The sequence below is a fragment of the Camelus dromedarius genome, chromosome 15, assembly GCF_036321535.1.
Source record: "Camelus dromedarius isolate mCamDro1 chromosome 15, mCamDro1.pat, whole genome shotgun sequence".
NCBI classification, from domain to species: Eukaryota; Metazoa; Chordata; class Mammalia; order Artiodactyla; family Camelidae; genus Camelus; species Camelus dromedarius.
In genome coordinates this window covers 9,922,919-9,942,666 of record NC_087450.1, presented here as the reverse complement: position 1 = coordinate 9,942,666, position 19,748 = coordinate 9,922,919, and the positions used below count along the sequence as shown (strand labels likewise).

At 45.0% G+C, this 19,748-nt stretch overlaps 1 protein-coding gene across 5 annotated transcripts in view; it reads left to right on the top strand.

The window, feature by feature from the left end:
- Positions 1-16,406, top strand: part of DGUOK (deoxyguanosine kinase) — a 30,800-nt gene extending 14,394 nt beyond the window's left edge. For 3 of the 5 annotated variants that reach the window (XM_010988929.3, XM_031467318.2, XM_031467314.2), the window contains 5 exons: positions 5,486-5,673; positions 9,161-9,308; positions 14,817-14,932; positions 15,615-15,714; positions 16,144-16,406. In XM_010988929.3, the coding sequence (XP_010987231.1) occupies positions 5,486-5,673; positions 9,161-9,308; positions 14,817-14,932; positions 15,615-15,714; positions 16,144-16,182 (591 nt within the window). In that variant the 3' untranslated portion in view covers positions 16,183-16,406. Of the gene's footprint in view, positions 1-4,751; positions 4,896-5,485; positions 5,674-9,160; positions 9,309-14,816; positions 14,933-15,365; positions 15,555-15,614; positions 15,715-16,143 lie in introns of all 5 variants that reach the window. The other 2 variants (XM_031467315.2, XR_837849.3) reach the window with 2 other exon arrangements.
- The last annotated feature ends 3,342 nt before the right edge of the window (positions 16,407-19,748 follow it).

The window sequence follows — 19,748 nt, the reverse complement described above, 5'->3', positions numbered from 1 at the left end:
ATTACTAGGATATTAACTGTTTTTATCAGCATCAGATGTTGGATTTTCATCAGAGGCCTTTTTTAGCATCTAGTGAGGTAACCATGGGATTTTTTTCTTTTTATATCTCTTAGTATTAGTCATAGATTTGATAATGGTGCCATCTTCACATTCCTAGAATGAACCCTTTCATTCATGGTGTACTGTTCCATTAAGTTGGGATTTTGCATGTATATTTATAAATTTAATGGTATTAATATTTGTGTGAATAGTTTTTGACGGATTTTACCATCATGGTTGTGAAAACGAGAAGTTTTGCATTATTTTTAGCATAAGAATCATCTATTCCTTGAGGGTATGATAGAAATCGGTTTTCAAATTATATGGATTCATAGTTATTGGCCAACCGTTTCTTCCTCAGTTATCATTTAGTGTTTTTTTTTTTTTCACATTCTTGAGTCAATTTTGATCATTTTGTTTTCTTAGGAAATTACCCTGTTATTGAGATTTTCAAATTTAATTGTGTAAAATTAGTACATGTATTCTTTTATACTTTTAATTCTTTTGTGTCCAGAATTACTGTCTTTTGTCTTATGTTGCTTATTTGTGTGAATATTTGGGGAAGGATAGATAGGACAGATGATTGTCTATTTGTCCTGTTTTAAAAGACCCAATTAATGGGTTTTATTTTTTAATTCTGTGGGGGCTTACATTCTAATTTGTTCATTTTTGTCTTTAAATTTATTTATTTACTTCTCAGAATTTCTTTGCATTTTTAAAGCTCTTTAATGTGAATGATTAATTTGTGTATTTCCCCCTTTTTCTGCCTTAGTAATAAAAGCATTTGCAACTGGAAATTTTCTTCATGGGATAAGCTTTGGCTCTGTCTTCTGGATTTTAACATATGAGATTTTAACTGAAATTTCTAGAGTTTGTAATTACAGTTTTGATTTATTTTTTGCTCAAGAATTACTCTGAATGTTTTACATATTCTGAGTAGATTTTGGGTGTTTATTACTTTGTTAATTCTAATTTTATTTTGTTATGGTCAATGTGGCTTATATAGTTTTTAAAACTTTTTGTTTGTTTTGGAGGGAGGTAATTAGATTTATTTATGTATTTATTTATTTTAATTTAATTTTTTTTTATGGCGTGCTAAGCACATACTCTACCACTGAGCTCTATACCCTCCCCGCCTTTATAGAAGTTTTAATTGGGGAAACTTACTGAGCTTTTCTTCATGGCTTATGTATGATCGTTTTGGTAAGTGTGCCGTGGACTTTTAAGAAGAATATGTATTATCTGTAAGGTATGGAGTTTAAAGTGACATATTTTATAAATTCTAAAATGCCATTGATTGTAAGACACATAATCATTTTAGTAAACACTTCTAAGGAATAATTAAAATGTCTGTTAAGTTTAATAAGCATTGTAAGATGTATCCCAATTTCAGATATGTGAGAAAAATAATGACTGAGAGTCTTATCCTCCAAGTGCTCATTTTGGGGTCTACTATTATTTATTAAATCTTAGAGAAGTGTATTAAAGTTTTGAGCTTTTATTGTGTTCTGTTCGGTTCTCCCTGTATTTTTAATTGGCTTTCCTCTATATTTTTGTATTTTAGTGCTTTATTCATGTAAAAAGGTTCATAACTTCTTTGTGAAGTTTTTATTGGTTTATTAGTGTTAAAAACCCCTCTTATAGCATTTACTGCTTTTTCTCTTAATACGGCTTTGCCACATCTGCTTTTTTGTTTGCATCTACTTGGTGGAGCTTGCTGTCCCTCTGTTTGCAGTTCATCTGTGTCATCTTGTTTTAGGTATTTCTCTTACTAACAGGGTTTTTAGCTTTCACCGAGTCCCAGGGTTTGCCTTTCCTGAGATTTTTTTCCCATTTATCATGACGATGTTTAATTTATTCCTGCCACTTTATTTTGTGCTTTCATCTCCTTTTTTCCTTCATTCATATGGAAACTTTACTATTTTTATTCCACCAGTGGAAACATTTAAGTTAAAAGCATACATGTTTAAGACCCCTAAATCTAGAAACAAACTTATGGTTACCAGAGGAGGGACAAATTAGAGGTATGAGATTAACAGATACAAACTATTATGTGTAAAATAGATAAGCAACAAGGATGTACTGTGTGGCAGAGGGAATTATAGCCATCATCTTGTAATAACCTGTAATGGAGTATGATCTGCAAAAAATTCTGAATCACTATGCTGTACACCTGATATAACTAATAAAAGATTGTAAATCAATTCTACTTTAATTAAAATACACACACACACGTTTGAACCTATCTATCAATGTCAGTGAAGTCTCTGTGAAAGAAAAAAATTAACTTTTACTACTTTCTTATAATCCTTTTCTCCCGATTCCATCCCCCAGATTATAGAAATCTGTAATTTTATAGATCCAGGGTGTTTCTATATTGTGAAATTTCTCTTTTAACAGTAGAAATTGGCAGTAAACTTCCTAACCACATTAATAGTAGTTACTTTATACTTAACTCTGTTCTGCTGGTCATTCACTGACCACTGTTTTCTTGTTACCACTTCTTCCCATTTCTTGATTCTTTATTTTGATTCATTTTTCAATTGGTTGAAATATATTTTAGAGAAACTTTTTGGAAAGTGAGTGGTATCATTTCTGAGTGATTGTTTGTCTATATGTCTTCAGTTTCTTTTGTAGGGAAGTGTTACATGGTTCTGATCTTTAAAAAAAAAATGTAGGTAATTCATGCTTTTCCTCCACCTTAGGTTTTTGTGTTGTTTTGCTTTTATGAATTGTTCACATTTTGCCAGGATAGGTCCGGTCGTGGGTACTTGTGTGTGTGTGTGAGAGAACTGTATGCGTAAATCTATATTAAATCTTTTCTCAGTGACTCAGTGAATTTCTTAGATGGAAAGTCTCACATCTCAGAGATTTTCTTTAATTTTTCTTCTTTGATTTTGGCTGCTTTTCTATCTGATCAGTTCCCACGACTGTAACTCCTAGTCATCCCGTGGTTTTAAACTTCATTGCCGTTCTAAAATACCTGGAGGTAAGCCGTGTTTCTGTTAGACAGTGATTCTCACTGATGGTGAAATTTGATGAGAGGGCATCACATACCTTACGAGTAGTGGTCTTCCTCTGCTCATCTCTTTTTTATTGGGGGTTGACATTTCCCTGTATTGGACTCTTACCGCATGAGAAGGAAAATTATTTCCTCTGAGTGGGTAGCTTTTCTGAGGTATCATTTTAGCCCTTGTTTGAAAAGTTGTTTGATACAGAATTGTATTACCTGCTGTAAGGTGGGACACAAGTGACATTATGGCTTGCTGTGTCTTTCCAGAGGAAAGAAAGAAAAAAACAAAAAAATACCCTACCACTATGCAACAGTGTGTATTGGGTCTCCTAAACTGTGTGTCTTTTCATTTCTTTCATAATTTTCTGCTTTTTTTCCTCTTAGTTTAGGGAAATTTTCTTGAGTTGGTATCTATGTGACAGTCACTGGTTAGGTTGACTGAAGTTTAGTCTGATGGTTACCATCTTCATTGGGTGTTTTGTTTTGGCAGCTGCATTTTTCCCATCTAAGAATGTTTTTTTCCTATTGCTCCTTTTTTTTTTTTTTTTAATAGCCTGTTTTATCAATGTGTTAGTCTTGTGAATCTCATCGAGATTTTTTCTGTTTTCTCCTGTCTCCCGTATCAGCTGTGTCCTGAGAGGCTGCTTGTCCTGAGCACGTGGCTTGGTCCTCTCCTTTTGAATGGCTGGGTATTTTCACATCCAGTGATTAGCCCTCTATCTGTGTATATGTTTGAAGGGTTGTTTGCATACATTCTGTCGCTGAGATGGGTTCTTTCAGCTGTTTTGCAGGCCTCTGTGCAATATTTTATCCGCGGCTAGCCCACAGCCTGCTGGTAGAAGCCCCCGCCCAGTCAACCGAGTACCTCTGCCCACTTAGGGGGCTTCCGCGCTGTATCAGGACTACATACACTACACACCAGGGGCCCCCTAGTGACACCGTCAGAGACTCGAGTAGCTTCAAATTTGTCCTGTGCTTCTACCTCCAGCTCTTAGCCAGGGGCCAGTTGTGAGGCTGGTGTGTGTGTGTGTGTGTGTGTGTTAGGGGATGGAAGGAGCGAGACTGTTTTGTGAACCTCTCTGCTCTGCCTGCTGAAGCCTTCCAAAGGGCTCGGACCCTTCTTTGGAATCCAGGCAGGCCTGATATTTAGCCAAACTGGACCATTGGTTGTCTGACCCTTTTCCCCACTCCTGTATTTTTGTCTCTACCTAAGATTTCTTCTTCCTCCTATTTCCATCTGTGGAAATTCCATGTCACTTCCCAGCTTAATGTCACTTTTTCCCAGAAACTTTCTCAGATTCCCTCCACCATACATGATCACCCCTTCATGCTGTGTTCTGCTTTATAGTCTAGCTCTCTGTATCGTTGTCACCCCTTTCCTTTTGCATTATGAGCTCCTTGAGTTTGGGAGCCATGTCTCGCTCGCCTTAATATGGAGAAGTATTAGAATAAAGAAGTTAGAGGAAGCCAGGTTTGAGTGTCCACTGAACACTTACCACGAAACCTTGGACAAGTAAGTTACTTAGCCTTTCTGAGAGGATATTCTCAAGAACATGTGCGTAACCATAGTACCTACCTCATGAAGCTGTTTTTGCAGATTGAATGAGATAACAGAGCACAGTGAACACTGAGATAAATCTTAGTTTTGTTTTCTGTGCCCCTCGTAGCACCCAGCTCATGTAGTGTCTCCTCCACACAGGCCTTCAGTTAATGGTGACTGAATGAATGCAGATCCAGAATGCTTTGCTCAGAACTCACTTTTGCACTGAGTCAGTGGCAGAGCCCAGGGGAGGAACCCAGGGTTCCTGAGCACCTTACACATGTTCCCACCTGCACCTGCTGAGTAAGTGGGTTTTCAGATGCCTTTCGTAAAGTCTCCAGAATCGAGGAGGAGAGATTTGTTTGTTTTTGTCTGTTCATTTGTTTGTTTGCTTAACAAATTATAGCCTTGCTGTAAGAGAGAGAGCACTCTATTTGGTTGGTTTGATTTTCAAATAATGTTACTCTCTTGTCTGGGTTGAAGTTTTAAAAAGAAGTAGCCACAAATGGAAGCTCAAAAGAGAAGCAACAAAGTGCTCCGCTCCAAGGAGAGGTTTAGATGGCTGTTGGTTGCCAGCCCCTCCTCCGACCGGCTCTGCAAGCCCTTCAGTCGGTGGCTGTGCTAGCCTTTGTGTGGTTCTCCCTCTGGTCTCTCTGGTGTGTTAACGGTGGTGTGCCATTTCCCTCTGTCAGAGTCTTGTCTCATAAGGTAGGAAGATCTCTTCCTTGATGATGTATTTTTGACTAAGCTGAGGGGTGTGATTGTATCTTTTTAGTGGAAGGAAACTTTTATAGTAGCTTCTCTCACTGGTTATCACACCTGCAGGGTGGGGGCGGGGATAGGAGGTGGTTCACGCCTTCTAGGAAATTCTCCATCTTGTAATTTGCCTCTAGGCCGGCACAGCTCCAAATCTCGGAAACTTGCTGGATATGATGTACCAGAAGCCGGCACGATGGTCCTACACGTTCCAGACGTTTTCTTTTATGAGCCGCCTGAAAGTACAGTTGGAGCCCTTACCTGAGAAACTCTTAGAGGCCAACAAGGCAGTACAGATCTTTGAGAGGTCTGTGTACAGTGACAGGTAAGACCCTGAGACCCCACGCCGGTCACGGGCTCCGTGTTCAGCCCTGCGTGCTTTCTCCTCTCGCTCAGACCCTGCACTGCTCTGCTCATTGAAAATTATACTTGGGAAAATTGCCTTCTTTTTAAAGACAACACTATACAGATTTGTTCGGACTTATAAATTTCACAGAGTTCCCATATATGTCAGGAAAGGAAATTGTGTTTCTCATAAACTGAATGCACTTAATTTCTCATATTGACACTGATTATGTTTCCTTATTTTCTAACGTCGAGGCAGGCTGGTAGCTACCTAGTGTAACCATTACATGCTAAAAGGCATAGAGTAGACACTTAAGTAGCAGAGTATCTTCTAGCAAACCAAATGAATTGGTGGTTGGTGATCACCTTTGAGAAAAAAGCAGACGGAATTAAAATTTGTGTTCCTAAAATGGTAGGAGAAATATGTTTTTCCTTTTTTTATTCTTCGAGAAAGGATTCCTGAGTAGAAATTGCACATTTGCGCTGAGCTGGACCACCCCCACCAGAGTCGCTGCCAGTCAAGGCTCGCAGCTAGCTGGGGAGCTAAGCTCGTCTGTTCTAGAGGAGCTAGTCCCTCTGGGCTCCGGGATTCCTGGTTCTGCCACATGACCAGGCTGTGACTTGTGTTTACACCACTCGGAGGTGAAGTAAGGGTGCCTTGACCTGGACATTGCTGGGGGGTTTTTTATCTAAAGGCCATGAATGACCTGTGTCAGTGAAATGGTGGCTTAAAGCACGATGGTCTATCTTAAGCCCCTCTGAGTTACAAAATAGAAGATGCTACATTTGTATTGTCCATTCACTTCTGAGGACACTAGATTGGTTACCCATTTAATTCCAAATTAGACAAACTAGTTCTACTTGTTAGTGCTCCCATAAAGCCTCCTGGAGGAAAAACTGAGGGTACATTTGTCAGTGTTTTGTGATTTTTTTAAACATTACTTAAAAACCATTCCAGAAATGAGAACAACCCCTCCAGGCTAGGCTTCCTTCTCTCTGGACTCCAAGAGAGAGACGGCTCTTTTTAAAAGCTAAATATATGAATTATAAATGGTTTGGCTGTAGATTTGGGTTCTTTTTCAACTATTGGCCATACTGCTACCTACATTCCTCTCCCTTCTCCCAAACCGCGCCTCTCAGATTAGGAAGATGCATTGTGTATAACTATGTGTGTTGCTTGGAAGCGTTCACCATCAGTCTTTTGATTTCCAGCCCTTTAGTGAGGCAGGCTCATGAGAGACCCCTCAAAGGTAGAAATATTTTGTTTAGAAGTTGCAAGATCTTAACATGTACTTGTAAAGGAGGAGATGAGGATTGCACTATAAGGATCTACAACATCCTATATTTTTTTTCAGAGGGGGCATTTTTGAGACAAAGAGTATAACTAATTACACATTCTAATCCATGATGATAATTTACAGCCTTTCCACTCATTTAAAAATTTATTCATTTGTTCATTTGCTCAGCATAGATTCTCACTGAATGCTGCCTGTGTTCAGGCTCCAGGCCAGGCCTGGGGGCTCCAGAGGTCAGCAAAGCAGACCCAGTCTCTGCCTTCATGGTGACTTTAGTCTAACAGGGAACCCTGAGGCTGTGTCACAGGTGTTCCAAAGGAGGAGGCAGCTGGGTTGTTTGGGAGAGTGGATGACAGGAGGAAGAAATCTCAGCCTTTTCTGTTTCAGTTCAGAGAAACAGTAGCATGTGGTTTTATTTTAGAGCAGGGACGCCCGACACCGAGGTCCTCGAGCTGGTTCTCCTGTGCTGCAGTGGTTCCCTCCCCTCAGCGGCAGCACCACGCCCTTATAGTCCCTCTCTGCCCCCATCACCAGCAGCATGGGAGAAATAGGGCTCATCCTCAAAACAGGCGAGAGCCCTTTTTTAAATGGGGCTTATTAATAGGTATTTACTTTCTCTTGGTAAGATCTTAGTTTCCATGTTACCTGTGAAGAAGCTGAAAACATTTTTCAGAAACTGAATTATGAAAGTAACCTCTTGCTATCTGGAAGAGAGATTGTGTCTTCTCTCACTTAATACGTAACCGTCTTTGATTACCAGCTAAGATACGGAATCACTGTACTGTAAGTAGTCAATAACTGAGAGCTCGTTTCGGGGGAAAAAAAAGAGTCACCTCCTTTTTTGGTTACCTTCACCTAGACTCTCGCTAAACCATTCCAGACTGGGAGGGTCAGCTTCTGGGGCTCCCAGGTTACTCCCTACATAGCCTGGCAATGAAGTAGTTATCATAACAGCTACAGTGTCTTGAGCCCTGTGTGTCAGTCACTCTTGTGAGCACCTTGTCAGTATTAGGGACAATCCTCACAACTCTGGGGTCTACTCTTCTGTCTTTGTTCAGAGGAAGAAACGGGCTGATGACTTGCCCGTGGTGACACAGCTAGTGACTTTGGAAGCCAGGATTCGACTCAGGAATGTGCCTCTGCAACCCATTCTCTTATCACAACACTCGCAGCCTTGTGGTGTGTGCTTCCCTGAGCCGTTCACACACAAGGTTTCTGAATTTCATTTTCCCACAAGTGGCCAGTTGCTGAGCGTTGCCTTAGGAACCGGAATTCATTGTTTAAAAGATGTAAATTGTGCTTTGTATCAAGATGCCTGAGGTTTGAAAGCAGAAGCGACCCTCCTGAAGCAGTGGGTTCTAGCTGGCTCTGCTGTCCTGTTTACCACATGCTCCTTCAGTTGTGGAAGTAAGCAAGGCGGGAAGCCACTTTGCTTTTAAGAGTTAGCTCTCTTGTGTCTGGATTAGAAGCTCAGCAGGAGAGGAAGCACGAGCCCAGCCGTGCTTGCTTTGGAGGAGGGTCTGCTTCCTCAGTAATGCTGCAGTCAGGAGAAGACGCGCTTCCTGCTCCGTGGCTGACACCACTTATACATAGTTCCTTCCCCACTCAGTGAGACAGGAGGATGGCTCAGCAGCCCAGAAGCGTGGAAGCCTTAAGTCCTTAAATTAAAAGTGGTAGATGCTTTATACTAGGTTGGTTTTTTTTGTTCGGGGGCTTACTTACAATAATAATAAGGAAATCTCAGAAGTTCGAGTTGACGTGCACCACTTACTGTCTGTTTTGACTGATATCCAGCAGGGAAAATTGTTAGCGACCAGTGACGTTCTCTTTCAGCGCCCCTTTTCTTCCAGTGGATTCATCCATCCGGAGAGCTGTGATTTTGGCCCCTAGTAGTCTGAATGCTGTTCTCATCTTAGTGTTGAGCAAGGAGGGAAGGACATAGGTGAAGAATTCAGATTTCTTCAAGTTTGGTGAGGAGCTAGAAAGGTTAAGAGCCAACTATATGTCAATTAAAAAAGAAAAAGGGGAAAAAAGATTGATGAGCTAGAAAGGTTAAGTGGTTTGGACAGACACGAACAAGTTGGTTATTGATTTTTTTCTTCTCTCTTTTGTCTTTCATTCCATTTTCCATTCTTCCTGCCTTCCCCCTATCCCACTTACATTTCCAACCAGGTATATCTTTGCAAAGAATCTTTTTGAGAACGGTTCCCTCAGTGGCATGGAATGGCATATCTATCAGGACTGGCATTCTTTTCTCCTGCAGGAGTTTGCTAGCCGGCTCGGATTGCATGGCTTCATCTACCTCCAGGCTACTCCCCAGGTAACACAGAATCGAAAGCCTTGGACTTCAGGGCCATATGAAACTTCAGAGGTGATGTTCTCCAAGCCCCTGATTTTCCAGTTGGAAAAATTCGATCGTGGGTGTGCCCTGGAGCACGGTGTGCAGTGGGTGAGCACCCCCCCCCATTCTAGCGTAAGCACCCTTTTCCCACTGGCTTTCTGCAGCAGAGTGCTAAAGCAATTGACCGTGCATAGAAAGCGTCCCTCTTGAAGTAGGAACCACACAGAGGAAGTTGGGCATTATCTTTATCACCCAGTTTGCAGGTTGGACCTTCTGACCAGCTAACCTGTAGCCAGTTGCCTCAGCGTTTCCTTCCTTCTAACTGAGTCATCAGAGTCCGTGGTGGTCTTGATGGTTTCCTGAGTAGCATGTCAGGAGGAAGAAAAGGAGGGTATCCACACATCATCCTGTTACTGCCCTAACATAGAGTCTCCCTCTGACCTTTGAGGATGCCACTGCTAAAGCGAGATGCACCACGGAAGTTGCATCCCATGGCCCTCTGGCTTGGCCCGTGGAGCCGGCCCAGCACACTGCAGGGTGAGGTTGTGGCAGAGCACTGAGGACTGGAGGTGGCAGTGGTGCTTGGCTCTGCTGGCAGGCAGTGACCATGGGCAGCCGCTGGGAGCCCTTCCCCTGGAGGGGCCCTTGTCTGTCGAGTCCAGCGTCTCAGACTAGTGATCTCTAAGGGCTCTTCTGGAGTGGGACTCTGAGTCAAGGCGGGGACATTTTTTTGAGAGATTGTGTTGCTCTCAGCTTGTGAGACATACATCTGATATACAGTCAAATGCCAGGTACACCACATAATCTTAGGAGGGAAAACTCTGTTCAGGCTAGAGAGACCATTGGTTTTTGGAGACAGGACTGAGCCCTATGGACAGGAGGATGCCTGTGAGCAGACTGAGCAGGGTCAGAAAATGCTGGCAGAGTCCCCATGGCACCGGCTCACAGGAGCCAGAGAGGAGATGACCTCGCAGAAGGCCTGGCCTCAGGAAGGTGGCAGCCCGGCAAGGGGCCCTGGGTGTGCCTGGGGCCAGATATTGGGGCTCTTTGTGTCAGGAGTTTCTGAAGATTGTGGAGCAGAAGCTAGATCATGGGAGGAAATAAAGAGCTTCCACAGACATAAGTAGGGTCTGAGGTTTACAGTGAAACTCCAGTAGACATTTGATGAAGCCAGAGGGCTGAGAACCTTCTGTGAGAAGAATTAAGTTGAGTCTGGCTGGGTCTCTTATTTATGACTCTTGGAGTAGCTTCGTTGCCTGGGAGCAGGAATAGACAAGGCCAGTTTTGCAGGTGACTGAACTGTAGGGGTGGGGATTGGTGTCAGTGATTAGGGGAAAAGGAGAGCCCTGCCAGAGACGATGGTTTGAAGTAGCTGAGTGTAGGGTTCAGGGCGAGAGGAAAGTCCTGGGCCCCAGGAGGGCTCATGGCCTGGGCCAGGGACGAGTAAGAGCCCCGTGGACTGAACTGGGTGACGACTGTGGTTGGGTGTTGAGGAGGCGACAGGTTTCCAGCAGAATAGTTGAAAACAATGGCAGGTTGAAGGGGTAAGCCTTAGGAGAAGAATCAAGAGGACTGGCTGAGCCTCTTCCTGGTTCCTAACCTGACCTAACCTGCTGGGACGCTGGGACCCGTAAGGAAAGCAAGAAAGCCTTCCTGACCTCTGTGTATACTCAGAATGGCTTTGTGAGAAGGGACAGCGGTGATGACAATGGTGGTAGTGATTGTTACTATTATGGTCTGGCTGATACACCTGTTTGGAGAGACTAATTGAGGTCTTCTAGCTGGGGAAGAATAAGGGTTGAGGGAGTATTGTAATTTAATGGTAGAAAAAAATGTATTCATCTGGTGACTGCATGGGGATTTGGGTGCTGTTTTGATGCCGTTAGAGCCAGGAGCCCAGGGATGCCGATGCCCATCCCTTGAAGTTACCGCCGATGTCTTCTGTGAGATCCAAGAGGGCAGAGCAGAAGTGGCAACATCTCCCCGTGGGAAGCCGTGCAGGCGCTCCGCCACCGGCGCAGAGCCCTAGGAGATGCTGGGTTTGGTGCGCAGGAGGTGGGCCTGAGGTGGGCCTTTTGCTCCTTCCCACCTGCTCTTCCCTAAACTGTAGAAAACAAGCGAACCAACAATTAAAAAATCAGAAAAGAAGTGGCTGGGCCTCCGTGCCCCGTGGAATCAGGACAAGAGAGTGTAGCTGGCCAGTGTGCCGCCAAGAGCCAGGCCGTGTTTGCGGCATGGAGACAGCGTGCGGGAAGGGCCTGGGGACAAGTGGCACCTGGGTGTGGGGCTCGGGAGGCACAGGGGCCAGAGCCACCAGCAGTCACCGTCCAGTTGCTGTCTCTGACTCCACGCAGTCCGCACGGCAGCTCTTCAAGGGGGTGGGGCCAGTAAGTGAAGGGGCGGGTTGACAGAAGGGCCCCTCCCCTGCCGTGGCCAGATGCTCTGTCTTTCCTAGTCGCATTCAGGTGTGTCTTCCTCTGAGGACTGAGGTAAAGCGGGACCAGAATAAAGCACTGTTTGTACAGGATTTTGTGAAAAATAGAACTTCTTGTAACCATATCAATAAAGCAAGAATCATGCCAAATGCTCAAAATAGAAATTTGCCTAGACTTCTGGGGAAGAAGAAAAGTTTGCTCTGTTAAGCCAATTAATAGTGCAAAGGGAAATGTTACCTATTTTAACAGGAGAGACTTTAGCATCAATGTTGCCTGCCAGCAATGAATGAATAATTACAGCTTTTATAAAAAGAATTGCTCTGCCCTTGTGTCTAATTGAAAACATAAAGTCACATTTTTAAAAATATACATTTTCATTAATGCCGATGATGTTTTTCTCAGAGAGGAAAATTAGATAGCTTTTTGCTATGTTTAGAAATCCTGAAGCTACCTTGCAGGCAGGAATGTGACTTGGTCAGCCTCTAAGGAGGCAGGCAGTGTGGCAGTCTGTACTAGCAAGTGTACAGACCTTTGCCCTATTAATCATGCTCCTTGGAATTTACTCCGTAAATACTCTCCCACGCGGCACTGTGGCTCATGTGCAAGGCAGCGTTGGTTGTAATAGCAAGTTATTGCAAACAACCCACGAGGTCATCAGTAGGGACCGGCTGAATATATGATGCTCCATCTATGCCCTGTTAAACTCTGAAGTCATGAAAAAGAATTAGAAAGTACTATAGTGATACGTAACAACAAAACAACGGAGCGATAGGACCCCTTTTAGGTGTGTGTTTTAGAAAGCAAGGCTGGGGTAAGAAAGTGTACATGCATAAAATGTTTCTGAAAGTGCACAGCAAGTCACTACTGTCGGTCATCTTGGGTGGAGGACTGAGGAGCTGGAAGCCAGTGGAGTAGAGCTGTGTGATGGGGGAGGGAAGGAAACGAGGAGCGATGTCTTGCTGCAGTCAGCAGCGAGGATGAGGGTGTCCAGCAGGAAGACAGAAGGAAAGAGAGGAGGTTCCGAGTGAAGGAATGTAAAAATGTAAACGGTGGACGTAGGAGCACCAGGTAAATGGAGATAGACTGGGTCAGAAATGAAAACGTTAAATGAACACGTGCGACAAATATTTATCCACCGCGTCCTCTGCCAGGCCCCACACTAAGCCCTGAACAAGATGGACTGTGGCCCGCCTCTGGTCTCCCCTAGGCACTACGCCCTCAGAGCACCCCGTGTAGACCTCCCGCCATCCTCCGACTCAGCTGAAGTGCCACTAGTGGTCTGTGTTTGTCCAGGGCTAGCACAGCGCCCCGGCTCTCAGAGCGGTGCTAAGTAAGCGGGGACCAGAGGTAAAGGGGGAGCCCCCGCCTCCTCCAGGAAGCGCCTCTCTGACTGCCGGAGCCCAACTGCTGCCTCCCTTATCTGACCCGCTGCACTTAATCTAAGCCTCACAGCTTAGCACTTGATCTGCTGGTTTGCATATTTCGTTTTACTTGTTACCTAACTAAATTACAGAGTCCCTAGGACAAGGACATATCTACGTTTTACAACAATTCTTGATTCAGCGGAAAGAGATGTAAAGGGCATGCTGGAAGTACTAACCGTTAGATCTGTGTTGATCAGTTTGAAAAGTTGGACATCAGATCATAAATGAAATGTGTTTATATAACTTTCTTCCCTTTGAGGAAAGATGAGATGAGAGGGAAACGGCAGAGTCTGTACCTTTGTGAATATTGTACATGTGGAGATAAGGTTTAAGTGTTTGAAAGAGAGAAGTCCGAAATCAGTGGGCGCGGCTACCTGTTCTTCCCAGGACTGATCACGTTGAATAACGGGGCGTTTCTCGGGCAGAAGGGAGGAAGGCGGGCAATTCCGGCAAAACACACGCATAGAACAAAAATTTTGAGATTCGAAAGAGCTTGGTCTGCACTGTAGGCAGAAGGTCAGATCTGGCTGAAGCAGTGAGTCCAGGGGAAGAGCTGAGGAAGTTGAGAGTAGGGATTTAGGAGGGGTGGCCAGACTCCGAGAATGTCCTGTGTGACCAGTGAAGGAGAAGGTGACACTATGCTTCAAACTCTCCCATCAGATGAAGGCAGAGTGGAATTATGCACACTTTGGAAGCAGTGGGGGATGGAGAGTTAGTCTGAAACCTCTTTTTTTTTTTTTAACTTCCTTTACTTTTGACCTACTCAGGTTTTACATTCTGCCCCAGAGTGAGTGATATGATGTGATGTGAAAGAGATGTTTCAGATTACTTACTCTATCGTCAGTGTGAAGTTACTCAGACTTCTTGAACTGTAGGCAGTAAGGACCCTGGAAAGTGTTTTAAGCCAGGAGAGTAAGACCATGACAGTCAGCCCTCCGTACTCGCAGGTGCAGACCCCGCTGACGGGGAGAGCTGGCTACCGTTTTACACCTGCAAGCCACTTGAGCAGCCTTGGAGTTAGGTATCTGCAGGGGGTCCTGGAGCCCTCCCCTTCACAGATCCTGAGGGAGGACTGTATATTGCAGTATATGGAGGGCAGACTGAGTGGAAAAACTGGGAGCAAAGAGCAGCTTTTGCTGGGAGCCTGACATGCCTCCCCCTGTGAGTCCTCACAGCCTCCTTGGGTTTGAGTGGAGGCTGAGGAGGAGGCTCCTGGTGAAGACGGGGATTTCACCCTGGACTTTCTGACCTTAAGGCCGCTGCTCTTTCCATACACTGCAGGAGGCAGAGAGCCTGAAGGTTCTGCCCCTGCCCCGGTGACGTGACGAGGGCCTGACCAGGGCAGAGGTGAGAGAGAGGCATGGAGAGAACCAACTGGAGAGAGTAAAGAAAGCCCGGTGACTTCCTGGATGCGGTTGGGAGGAGGGAAAAGAAGGGTGACTCCAGGTACCCCGGGTGGATGATGTTTGCCACTAACCTGTGATTGAATAAGGACACAAGGCTGCAGAAACAAGTCATAGCCGAGAGAGCCCAGGATAGACATGGCGAGTGCGTCTGAGAGCCCCAGACTGCACTGTCACAGCCGAGATCAGCAGTGAGCTCAGCAGAGCCTGGGGATTGTCTTCCAGGTTTGCTTGAAGAGACTGCGCCGGAGGGCCAGGGAGGAGGAGAAGGGAATTGAGTTGGCCTATCTCGAGCAGCTTCATGGTCAACACGAAGCCTGGCTTGTCCACAAGACAACCCCGTAAGTGGCAAAGAGAGCAGCAGCGGACAGAGGCCTGCCTCCCTGCCTCCCTGCAGTCCTGCGCCCCTGCCCCCCTGCCCCTCTGGCCCGCTGCTCCCCTGCCGCCCTGACTCCCTGCCGCCCTGTCACCCTGCCGCCAGTCTTTACAATACAGGAAGTTCAACATGGCACCCCCACAAGCATGTTCAGAGTGTATTGAAATTGTCAGGCATTATCCAAATTAGAAATTTAAAATTAGATGTAATCTAGATATTCCAAGAAACCTTTTGTTAGATTCTATTTCTCCAGCTTTTTCATTTTTTGACGTCCTCTTGGATGGAACATGGTGACCAGTGATGATGACCTCGTTGGCTCAGGGCAAAGGGTTGAAAAATTTTAGACATTGTCAGTTTACTAAGTTGACATTCCTAGTTTTGGCCCCTTCTCCCCCCAGGCTTGGTGTGCTGTCCACTTAAAACATCTGGGGCTCTGACCTTCAGTAGAAGTCTCAAGACTAAAGAGAAATCTCAGCCTCATCTTTCCATCCAACTTTATTGAATTCTTTTTTTAAACTGCTGTTTACATGAAATTTCATTGGGAAGCCGCGTGACCTTAGATCTCTCCTCTGAGTTAGTAAGACTTGGTGAGTATGTGAAACTTGCCGTCTTTTTTCCTGTTCCCTGAATGTTCCCACTTCTTCCAGGCTCCACTCTGAGGCCCTGCTCAACATTCCAGTGCTGGTGTTGGACGTCAATGATGATTTTTCTGAAGAAGTAACCAAACAAGAAGAGCTCCTGAAGAGGGTGGGAAAGATGCCTGCTTTCTGGTGGTTTTCCTTTATTGCACTTTTACCGCTTCAGACTCCAGTATGGGTCTGGTGCTCTGCACCTCAAAGTGCACCCCACAATCCGAAGCCTGAGGGACCTCGTATACATGACTGATGGAACCCCTATTCTGTGAAGTGTTAGGGGCTAGTAATTGTTAAACACTTGACTTGTACGGTGCACCTTCCTGCTAACTCCCCCTCGAAGGCATTCTGGAACTAGGGAAGTGAGACCGCTGGCTTCTCCAGCTCTGCGCCTTGATACTGTGTGGCCCTGGGCGGGTGACATTTCCTGTCCATACCCACTTTCCCTTCCCCACAGAAACTCACGGGTTTGGCAACGCGCGCATTACGGGTATAATCTCCTGGAAATGTGAGGTTTAACTCATGGGTTTTCTCTTTCCCACAGGTAGACACCTTTGTAGAGAATCTGGAACCAATACCGTGATGTTCTAGCTGTGACCTGGGCTCTCTGACTTTCTGAAGCCAGACGGATGCAGAGCCACCCACCTTCCCACCCGCACTCCCATGTCCGTTTACCCCCAGAGCGCCCTCAGCGGTTGTCAGCGGCAGCACCTAGTGCGACTGTGTTTCTGTCATCCTTAGACCCAGCCCCATCTTCTTTTGTGTTTCAAGGACTTCTTAAAGTCTGAGTGTTGGTTATCTTGCTAATCCACTTGTTCATTCATTTCAGCGAGTATCTGTTGGTGCTTGCTGTGAACTCCCCTCTAGGCTGGCCATTTTCACTTGAGAAAAGTCTTTGCTTTTTTTCTTTTGGAATCCTTCCCTGTGCGTTCACTGGTCCCCTCTGACATGTCAGGGCAGGAATTGCTTCCAGGACCCCCAACCAAGCTCCGCCTTGGGCGTGAAGAAGGGAAGTAAAGTGGCTCAGGAGTCGGGGGAGGACGACACTCAGATGGGAGCCCCAGAGCCAGGAGGTGCCTTTCTCTCTTCCCACCCAGCGCTCTTGGAATGGGGGTTGGGGTGGGGATTTAGACCTTGGTCCTGGGGCTGAAGAACCTGGACAAGAGAAAGGGAGGCAGGGAGAGAACAAATCAGGAGCTCAGAAGTCCGGCATCTGACACTCAGGGTTTGGTCACCTGGCCGTCTGGCCTGCCCCAAACACCTCACCCCATGAGTTTCCGATGACAGAGCGAATCTGTCTCTGCTGGACAGAAAGAAAATAATATTTTGTGTAGTATTTCAAGGACAGTTTATTGTTAAAAGAGAAAAATACACGGCTGTATAGAATTCAGGTACTTCCATGCCAGAAGCCTGCGGGCCCACGATTCACCGGGATGGGAATTCCTGCACTGAGCCCTTGACAGTTGCGCAGGCCCGCGGGAGAATGAATGAGCTCGGGACCCCGTGTGTCCCAGAAGACAGAAACTTGTGTTTTCCTTTCTGCTTGGGAAAACGCGTGTGTGATTGGTTTCTAACAAACGTGTGATGTTTTGAAATAGCATGGCATTTCTTTATCCTACTTTTAAAAATTTTAACAGCTTTACTGAGATATAATTCACATACCATACAATTCACCCATTTGCAGCGTGCAGTTCAGGAGTTTTTATTATAGTCATAGGGTTGTGTGACCATCAGCACAGTTGATTCGAGAATGTCTTCATCACCCCAAGATGGAATGTCATACCGATTAGCCATCGCTCTCCCGCCCCCAGCCCCACAGTCTCCACCTAGCTGCACCCCACCCTGGGCATTTAGTGTTGAGCTGTAAGAGTACTTTATATATTCTGGATACAAGTCCTTATTGGATACATGATTTACACATATTTTCTCTCGTACTGTGGGTTGTATTTTCATTTTGATAGTGTCCTTTGAAGCACAAAAGGTTTTAATTTTGATAAAGTCAGCTTTACTTGTCACTTAGCCTTTTGGCATCACTGGTAAGAAAGTTTTGAATAACCCAAAGTTACAAACATTTACTGCTATGTTTTCCTTCAAGAGTTGTATAGTTTGGACTCTTGAATTCAGTCTGTGATCCATCTTGAGTTAATTTTTGTGTACAGCGTCAGGAAGGAATCCAGTGTCATTTTACATGTGCATATTCAGTTGTTCCAACACCATTTGTGAAAAAGAGGAACCTTTCTTCCCACTGAGTTGTCTCGGCACCTGTGTTGAAAATCTGCCCCACTTGTTCTTGTGTTTATTTGCTGCTTCAGGCTTTGGACAAGACCCGGGATGAACATGGGCTATTAGGTGGGTTTTAGAAACCCTGTGGTTTTGGTCCTTTAGCTTTGAGGGGCCCCAATGTTTAATTGCCATCTAAGTCCCATTTAAGGAACTTGAAGTCACCATTTCCAGGAACCGCTAATGTAGAAATGTAAACCCAGAGTAAGAGCACTTGGCCCCCTTCATTGATTTATTTGATTATCAACAAATATTTGAGTATCTGCCATATGCTGGAGACCAAGAAGGTAACAGTGAACACAGCAGAAGGCAGACCTCGTCCTCACCTCACAGAACTTGTCATCCAGTGGAGAAGGTGACAGACACTGAACAAGTATTGCCGGTGAGATGAGCATTTCAGAGGATGTACGGGTGTACTGTGGGGGCCTGTAACCGAAGGGGCCAACGTAATCTGGGACAGCCCCCCACGAAAATAACCATTCTGAAGAATGAATGGGGTATTCAGGCAGAGAAAACAGTCATATGGCAAGGCCTTCATGTGAGAATGAGGCATTAGGCCCAGATTGTCAAAACTGGATGAGAGTGATGAGTTAATCATTTAAGAATACCCTCCTCTCCACGTTCCTCACTTAGTCTTAAGGCCTGAGAATCTACACTTTGAGGGTTTCTTTTCATTTGTAAAACTTGCCTTTTAGAATGTAAGTGTTCTCTAAGATACTCAAGCTATCAACTGTCTCACTGGGGTGAAATAATTTGCCATTTTCCAAATTAGCTGAGAAGGTCTGTAGAGAGGATATTTTAATGAGGAGTCATTTGGGGACTTTTAAGTATGAGGGTTGGGGGTAGATCTGGGCAGTGTTTAAATATGGGGATTGGGTCTGCCTGGCAGGCCAGCCTGGGTGCGCTGCTCTCGCCCTTGGGGTAGGCTGTCCCGCAGAGTCAAATAACTAGAATTAACACAAAAATAGCTACATTTCCTTCTGGTTTATGATGTGGTAAAACCTGCTCTTCTGGAACCAGAGTAATTACCTTGATGGGTTTATAACGTGGATTGAGGTTGTGAAAGTTCTCAAACTCAGGCTTTTAACGTGAAGGGAGACAGTGATCGTTTCAGGTGAAGGAGTTTGCTATGTACAAACGGGGAACTCACAGGGGAAACAAACAAGAAAGTAACGTGCTTTAAAATGGAAAGCCTGTGTAACCTCCTTCAGTCCTTACTTTAAAGAACAGGCAGTTTAAATCTCTGGACTACTTTCTCCTTGGAGCTTCTTCCTTTGCTGTTCTCTCCAGGCTTTTCTACTGTTTGGTGTCTCCCTTACTGTCTCCTCCACTGACTCACCATTCTTTCCCCTCTTGTCTGAAGTGTTGGCGTCGCCCCAGGCATCCTTGGCTCATTTCTGCCTTTCCTCACTCCTCTGGGTGATTTTGCATTCATTTTCTATTGCTGCTATATCAAATTACCATGAATGTGGCTTAAAGCAGCACAGATCTATTATCTCATAGTTCTGTAGGGTAGAACTCTGATTCGGGCCTCATTGGGTTAAAATCAAACTTACCAACAGGGCTGCGCTCCTTTCTGGAGGTTCTAGAGGAGAATTTGTCTCCTGGCCTTTCTTGTCTTCCAGAGGCTGCCCACAATCTTTGGCTTGTGGCCCCTTTCTCCTCCAAAGCCAGCAACGTTGCATCTCTGACCCTTCTTCCAACATCACGTCTCTCTCTGACTACAGCCAGGAAAGCCTCTTTGCTGTTAAGGGCCCACTTGATGGCATTGGGCTCATCTGGATAATCCAGAATACTCTCCCATCTCAAGGTTTTAGCTCCACCTGCGAAGTCCCTTTTGCTAGTAAGATGACGTTCACAGGTGCCAGG